Consider the following 8,730-nt stretch of genomic DNA (forward strand, 5'->3'; position numbering starts at 1 on the left):
AGAGGAGGGGCCTGGTCATGTGCCGCCCATCTCTCTTAAAGTGCCCCTTCTTAAGACAATTTCTCAATAAAGACGACTACTTTTGAAGAGAGTATCCAAAACGATGTTTTTACCAAAATGCATTGCAAATTTTACTATCTTATAAAGGTACACATATGTGTAAATTCAAAAAAATCAAAACATGAAAGTAACTATGAGAACTTTCTTAGCTTGATTTTGTAAACCCAAGGAATAGCTCATTAACAGACAGGAGACAAACATGTTTATTACTATTCACAATAACTATTTTAAGGTGAAAACAAAAAGCAAGGTAAGTGTCTATTAAGTTACACAGACTTCATCAACCTGCTTGCAAGGCGAAAGGCTTATCTGAAGACAGAACAATAAACTTGGTGGTCTTCTCTCTCCTACTAGTGCCCGTACCTAGAAAGAAATTTATTATTGTTTTAGAACTCAGCAGCAGTTGTCAGTATATAATCAGCTTTTAAATGCACTCTGAAGTTGGCTAGCTGTAGGATCTATGGAACAGCATCTGCAAATCTGGAGACCATTGGGTCTAGATAACATGTCAGAGATGTGCCCATACCACCTTTAAATTCACTTAATCCGTACATGCTGGTTATTCTGCTATTAAAAAGATGGTGTTCAGATTTAAAAAGCAATGAATCAGTAGGAAACAGACATGCCATTATCACATCTGGTTAATGTCTATTGCAACTGACCCAACATATAATCGGTGTGTGTGTGTGTGTGTGTGTGTGTGTGTGTGTGTGTGTGTGTACGCATGCACACAGGGCATACCTCAGAATTTAAATGTGTAGCAGACCTACACAAATCCTCTAGCATAGGGTTAGGGAACCTCTGGTCTTCCATATATTGCTGGACTACAACTTCCATCATCCTTGATCATTAGTCATACTGGCTGGAGCTGATGGGAATTGGAGTACAACTGCTAGAGGGCCATAGGTTTGCCACCACAGTTCTACCAAGCAAATACTCTTTACTCCAGAACTATATTTACCTGTCACTTTTGCAGAGTGAAGAGATGATTCAGTATTATTAATTCGTATCTCAAAGTACTTAGGGGGCAATGCTTAATAGGGGAAGCCTACCTTATATATAAGTATTTTGTAATGCAGAAAAATAATTAACTGTAACATGGACAAAGTGGACAATTTCCTGATATTACACAAATTCCACATGCTTCTTACTACAAGCAGTGAGCTTGCACATGTCACCTAATATAACATGCTTTTGGCCAGAAACAGTAATAGGTCCAGCTAATATAGTCAGAACTTTAAGACAGAGACCAGTAATCTAATGCTGCTCTTTGGTTCTTCATAGTAAATCTGTGCTCAACATGCCAAGTTTTCCATTAAAATATACTTGATCAACAACAGTGTTTCTTAAAAAAAGGGAAGACTGAACTTGGTAGAAGGGAAGCTCAATTTAAATGGATTTGGAAATCCAAACTACTCATGCAATGAGATGTAAACCATGCTTTCAATCAATGGCACTTTCTCTGCTGTCTAAAGAGAGATTAAGAACTATGCTAACTTGCGCACTTGTTCATCTACATCTTTGTAAAGCAGATGCAGTAGCGGGAGGCAAAAGTTCCTGTTTCAGATTCAAGGTGAGCTGTAACTACATTGAGAATGTCTGTTTTGAATTAAGGGGTATAGCATGAATGCTTAACTCTACTCCCCTTGCTAAGAAAAGGCATAAGATAGGTACTTACTTCTGGAATTCCCATTCTCGGTTGTCTAATGGACACACCTGCCGAGTCTTAAGCCAACGAGAGATACAATGGAAGTGGAAAGCATGCTGAAAAAAAGAAAGTCCAAATTACTCAAACAGCATGCTGCAACCTGGGTGCACTGCAATTTAGTAAGTTATATTAGGAAATGATGAGATAACAGCAGAGAGCAGAAGACAGTCAACATCCAGAATTGTTGAATGTGAAACAGTTTAAGTGAGCACAACCATATAAATAACCAGAGGAATTTATACATGTTAACTAGTCAGAAAGGAAAATACTAAATTGGTTTTCTGTACAAACCTGTGCTTACTGAACACAACAGAATTTTGGGCTACCTTAAAGCAGCTTTAAAACAACAACAACAACAACAACAACAACAACCGAGAATGACTTTTAAAAAGATGGGAAACAGAAAGAGGCTGAAAAAGGCTTTCACAGTGAAAACAGACAAAATGTGACCTACATTACATCTACCCTTCTCTCCTCATAGTCACAAGTTTTTGTTCTGTCATACGAATCTACTTACTTTTAAATCTATTCTTTTTACCTTTTACCACTGCTTTGTCTAAGCTAGAGTAGATATTTCAGCATATGCATGGGAACATGCACAAACAGAACTTTCTTTGCAGTTTTCAATGCTTCGGGTTTCAGTGTCAACAAGGCAAGCTGCTTTTAAAACAAAGTATCTGCTTTCCTCATAACTGAAACAGCAGCAGTGAAAATGATAAAGAAAGCTGCATCTGAGCATCTGGCTCCCTTATGTACTCTTTAAGAGTTGCTTTGGAGATTATGGCCCTGCAAAAAACTTTGAAGTTCTTAAAAAAATAGCAATGTATGTACATAATTTGGGCTTCTTCCATGTGAAATTTGTAACAAGTAGGGCCCCATAATAAAATGCCTTGTGCATGTGCGTGGAAGAGGGTGAAAAAATCAAAAACTAGCACCAAAGGACAAGATTCCCTGCTCTAACTTCATATACAGTATAATTTTAAAGTGCAACCAGTCTGCATGCAAGTCAAAAGAGCATAAGGCTTCTTTATGCAAATGAGTTGTCTGATAACACTTAAACAGACTGGCCATTGCTGGAAGCTGGTAGATAAAAGGTTTTTCCTCTGGGAATTCAAACCAGTGCAGCTTCATCTCTGACCTACAATAGTAACAGTAGATTACATTGCAGAGCTTTGGAAAGCTACCCTCTTTAAGCACAGCCTTCTGATCTGCAGTAGAAGTATGATACAGCAGGGCCACTGAATACTATATTCAGTCTATTCTGTAATGTGAGGATATTGTGGGGGTAAACTATATGTGCAATAGGAGTCCCATATAACTGGATACTGTTGCAGGCTTGCTGGAAGTCACTGAACTACAGTGGAACCTCGGTTTATGAACACCTCGGTTTATGAATTTTCGGTTTATGAACGCCGCGGACCCATCTGGAACGGATTAATTCATTTTCCATTACTTTCAATGGGAAAGTTTGCTTCAGTTTCTGAACGCTTCAGTTTATGAACAGACTTCCGGAACCAATTACACCCATGCTTCAGTTTATGAACGCTTCAGTTTAAGTACTCCGCGGACCCGTCTGGAACGGATTAATCCACTTTCCATTACTTTCAATGGGAAAGTTTGCTTCAGTTTATGAACGCTTACTCCGCGGACCGTCTGGAACGGATTAATTCACTTTCCATTACTTTCAATGGGAAAGTTCGCTTCAGTTTATGAACGCTTCAGTTTATGAACAGACTTCCGGAACCAATTGTGTTCATAAACCGAGGTACCACTGTATAGCATTCAATGTGAATTACCGTACACTTCAGAGCCATTAGAAATCACTTTCCCCTGTCTACAGGATATTCCAGTCAGTAACATGAGCACAATGAACTACTTTGACTTTGGATTTTTTTTAAAAAAATGTTTCATATTAAAAAAGAACTGAGTTATAAAAAGCAGGAACACTTTGCTGTTACCTTTTGGATTTTGGAGGTGATGGTGGTGGTAGACACACTTGTGCCCAATCCCAGTTCCTTTAAAATCTTGGCTTTCACCATTTATTTCTATTGGCAGCTCTCATTTCCATACACTGGGACATCTGTGAACCAGGAAATTACCTATCCGGGACTGTTCTCATCACCCTTTTTATATCTGTCCCTTACTCCCTCCTCCTTTCCAGCGACTCTATTCCATTCTTCCTCTGACCAAGTTTTCTGTTGTTTTCAGTCATAATCCCATGCCCATTGAGTATGCCCAGTCCTCAATGGACTATACTGGTTCCTTCTTCTAAAGATTTCCAGTACTTCTGCAAACCTCAAGGTTCTCCTGTCCTGAGTCAGCTGATACTTCCCTTTTATGTATGGGTGCTGCCAATTTTGCCTATGTAAGTGTGGGAACTCTTTCCTGAAGATTAAAAATACAATCTAAGTGGATCAGATAAGTTAAGCCATTATGTATTTTGTGATTGATCAATTTGCAGGTCATAATTGTTTGAGTAACAATGCCCATTACCTTCCTGCAAAGACAGTTAAGGAGGACAGGGTGCATGTACCCTCTTCATTCTTATTTTCCTTCTATCCCTATCTACTGTTTCACATCTCAGCCTTGTATTTCATTTGACCCTTGCTTTCTCAAAGTCTCCATGACTTTGATACCATAAACTTTACTTCTTGATAAAATATACTTCTAGGTAGTTTCCTAGACTAATATTGAAAGTAGAATAGAGTCAGCCTTGTTTATAGTTGAAGAATAGAATTCTTACATTGCAGACACCCCATGCAACAGTGCATTCTTCGGAGGTAGCTGATGCTTGGTTAGCTTGACATTCTATGCCTGTGAGAACAAGATTTGTGCACATGAATTCACATGATTCATAGCAGGTGAATCTAGTACATGAAAAACTATGCAAGTTGTTGATCAAATGTGGTTATTTTAGAACATCAGAAAGGAGGCAGCTGTACTGTACATTGACAAGGAAAGTTCAGTATCACATTTTTTATTCATACAATTATTTCTAGGCTATCTTTCAAGATTGAAGCCTTTCCAAGGAGGCACACATTAATATGCAGTTTCATCAGTGAATATTGAAAACATACACTCCAATCCAAATTACAACAGAACATTCAATTTAAATAAGTCCAATGCATTAAGAGAAATTATTGAATTTCCATCTTTGTTATATCATGACAGAAATGGCTGCAGCATGACAAATTGATAAAAGCCAGTCAACTAAATATGCAGCAAGTGATATAAGTTTTCTCACTGTCCGCCATAGTGGGGTGAACAGATTCCCTTCCTCCACAACTGCTGGGACTGGAATGGGTTTGTGAGCTCAGCACAGGTTGGGGAATAAAGCTGTCCTCCACTAGGCTACTGTGAGCTAGCAAAGCACACTCTCTCACCCTCACTAGCTGTGATGGGTCTTGAGTTGAGCATTATTGGAGGCACAGGGTTGTATCCAGCATTAGTCATACGCAGCATAACCCCACTGAAGTGAACAGACACACCTAACTTCACACACCAGCATCCATGTTGGGTTGCTTCTCAAGTTTATGGGAAACGTTTAGTCTGATACTGAGAGGATTCTCCTAGACGCAGAAGTCACTTGTTGTCAAATCAACCACTGTAGTATACAAAGACCATTCAAACAGATAAAGAGCGTGATTAAAAATTTAGTAATTTAATTATAGGAATTTCTATACCACTCAACTTTTAACATACCAGAATGGTATTTCTATAAGATCTAAGAGGCTAAATTCATTTTATAATTGTATTTTCTGAAGTCATGGTTTTTGCCACTACGTAAGGAAGCTCAGTTCAGTGAGGGTCTGGGGATAAAGAAGAGAGTTCGGAAGCCTATGACACCACAATAAATAGGGTTCCTGGGAGGAAACAAGTACAACTAGTTTAAATTTACATTGCAGATGTAGTTGTAATTGCTGCCCCAACTCCATCTCCACTGGGGCAGCTGCAAAGTTATTTCCTTCATTACTTCCCTTCACTTTGCCATGAACCTGCCCATACATAGTTATACTGCCTACCTCCTACCTATCTCTACAGGTACTTACACAGATCCATAATATGGTTTCTGCAAATGGCACAGTTGTCAACCACGATGTCCCAAGCCCAGAGTGCAACTGCATTCCACTACAAGAATAAAAGACATTTATCTGAAATGCATACCGGTACCAATAATTTTTGAATGAAATGACTTTCTCCATTCCTTGCAATCATTCCTCCTGATTCAAATATTAACTTTTCACCCATAGAATTAGCAACAGAATTATCCAGCCCCAGTACCAATGCACATTTATAGCCTACCACGGAGCTCACCACGGAGGCAGGTCAGTTTGCTTAAGAGAGATGGCTTTGAACTTCATTCAATGCTGTAGTCAAGTTTTCTATGCACAGACTTTTAAAAAATAATCATTTTATGCAGCTGAATTGTAAAGAGGAAATATCATGGCCCAGATTACAGCCTGTTGTTTTAATAGAATGCAAGTAAAACAAAGCAAGCACCAAAGCATGTCAGAGAATCACTATCAATGGGCTGCAAGGGCCGAGTATTGACAGTGAATTTCTTTCTTGTACCAGGACCACAAGTGAAAGGCTATCAAGACATGAAAAAGAACACTATAGTTCAATCTATAGTATTAACAATCTTGTGGGAAATCACTAGATGTTTTTTGTGCAGTAATCCCTACAAATGAGACAGGGTTTCCCTCCTGAATAGTACTTTCACATATATAACTGCGGATCTCAAAACTGGGTAAAGTGACAGCAAGCCACACTTCATAATGACAAGTTTAATTTGCTCCTGCCACTTTTATGAACCAGTAAGGTTATAATTACCTTTTTAACTACTATACACTAACTAGTTCTAAAGAGATTAGGAGCTAGCAAACTATTCAATGGCCTGAACTATAACCGAGTTATAGAAGAGCCAGCTTCCTGACGCTTTTATCACTTCTTCCATGACTCTGGTAACTTCAAAATAAAGATGTGTATCCCGCCATACCCCCCTCCCCACAAGGTTGACTTACTCCACTACCTGTAGCTCAAGTCAAAGAGAACAGAAGGGTCAGTAATGACAACTCCCTCTCAAATGGGACTTGCTAGTAGAGTTCACGGAAACTAGGCCTCCTGTGCCACCAGGTGATAAATAATAACAACCCACCTGTTTACTGCCTGCGCTCGCTTTCTTCTGTTACAAACCCTCTTTCGGCCCTTGGGCCAAAGACGACACTCGTCGCTCGCAGGGCCTCCCTCACGCGCCTTTCCCCCATACAGTACGTTAAAACGAAAGGAGAGAAACCGGTCTCCGGCGAGAATGAGGCCTAGCCCCTGCCACCAATACTCTCTCCGTCGGCGCGACCCTGAGTCCCGGCGGCCGTCACAGCCCTCTCACCTTCTTTACTTCAAAGCGCTTCTTGCCGGCACCACTATTGGTCCCACTCGGTGTGTCCACATCCATCGCAGCAGCCATTTTGGATAAGCCAGTCCCGGCAGAATGCCATCAGCGCGCCTGCGCGGGATTTCGGAACGAAGCCGCGCGACATTTTCTCCTCTGCGTTGCGTTGTTTTGGCTTTTTTTTTTTAACCCTGCCTTCCCTCCGTGGCCACCTCCCTCCCTCCTCCCTACAAACAGGTGTGTGTGTGTGTGTGTGTGGGAGAGACAGAGAGAGAGGAGGGGCCTGATCACGTGCCGCCCGTCTCTCTTAAAGGCGCTCGCCAGGGCGGAGCCCGTTATGCAGGGCCTGGCGTCGTCTTCGCCTTCGCTCATCGCGGAGTTGCCCAACCCAAGGGAGGGGGGAATAGGAGGAGGAGGAGGAGATGAGGGGAAGGGCCCAGCGAAAGCTCGCTTAAAGGGATACCCGCAAATTCCTCAATGTCAGCTCCTCAGGAGCGGAGAGGGCCCCCCAAACCGCCGTGAATTCGGCGCCAAGACCGAGTGAGGGGAGCTGAGAGCCTCTGGAAGATCACATTAATCGGTTCTCGCCCCGTGGTGTGTTTCTGCGCTGCCTCCCCACTGGCTCCATGGGTCTCCCCTCCCGGCGCTGTCCATCCATCCATCCGCCCGCTCTGCTGCCGCGCAGCCCTAATTAGGATGACTAATCCTTGCTAAACCAGTGGCGTAGCTGATCTCTCGAGAATCCATTATTAGCCTCCGGCATTGTGTACAGCGCTACCCCCCCCCACCCCCAAACCCAGCGCTTTTGTCTTTAGTAGGGAGACGCAGCTCGAGTCCCCCCGCGCGACTCTGCAGCATCGGTGCTGCGACGGATCCTATAGGCAGCAGCCGCACTCGGAAAGCCCTCGAGCAGCAGATCTACTCGAAATAAAGCCCCCCTTTAGACGAATGGTGGTGGTTCCAAGTAGCTCCACGCTTGAGAGCAGAACCACCACGCACACAGATGTGTCCTGGGCATGTTTATACTTGTAAGCAAAGACCCGCGGAGCTCCAGACTGAATGAAGTCCTGAAATGGCTTGGCTGTGGGGGCACCTTCTGCTCCCAGAAATATCTGCGAAAGCTAGGGTAACTTCAAACAAGTTGCACCAGGGCATTGTAAGTCACTTCTTATACTCCAGATGCGCCCGCCTTCTTTTGATATCTCGGGGAGCAGTAGGTGAGGTCCTCTAGGCCCCTGACAACAACCCAGCAGGAAAAGAGACAGAGTGCAAGCAAAACGCCATCATTGCACTTATGCTCCAAAAGCTTCAATAAGATGTACACTTGAAATAAAGTGCCACTGAACCGAGTGGGATTTCTCTCGGTACATATAAATAAGATTGGCCTGCATGGTTGATCTTATTTGTCCCTGCACTAACAGCGTCCACAAGAGTGTATATGCAGCATAACAGAGACTTTTCCAAATCCTGGAACCAGACTAATCTGTTGGCCACAGTAAAAAAAAAAAAAAAGGTACATTCTTCCCAGTGGAGACTAACAGGACCACAATACTAGAAATAAAGAAAACAT

At 42.2% G+C, this 8,730-nt stretch overlaps 1 protein-coding gene across 1 annotated transcript; it reads right to left on the bottom strand.

Annotated features, from left to right (window-relative positions):
- Positions 1-245: 245 nt before the first annotated feature.
- On the bottom strand, positions 246-7,309 carry RBX1 (ring-box 1). Its single transcript, XM_035128485.2, has 5 exons — positions 7,158-7,309; positions 5,818-5,896; positions 4,512-4,582; positions 1,739-1,824; positions 246-423 (listed from the first exon to the last, which is right to left on the bottom strand). Exons 1-5 carry the CDS (start codon positions 7,233-7,235, stop codon positions 411-413), a joined length of 327 nt encoding a protein of 108 aa, XP_034984376.1. The 5' UTR covers positions 7,236-7,309; the 3' UTR covers positions 246-410.
- Between the last annotated feature and the right edge of the window lie 1,421 nt (positions 7,310-8,730).

The sequence above is a fragment of the Zootoca vivipara genome, chromosome 10 (assembly GCF_963506605.1).
Source record: "Zootoca vivipara chromosome 10, rZooViv1.1, whole genome shotgun sequence".
Taxonomy (NCBI): Eukaryota; Metazoa; Chordata; class Lepidosauria; order Squamata; family Lacertidae; genus Zootoca; species Zootoca vivipara.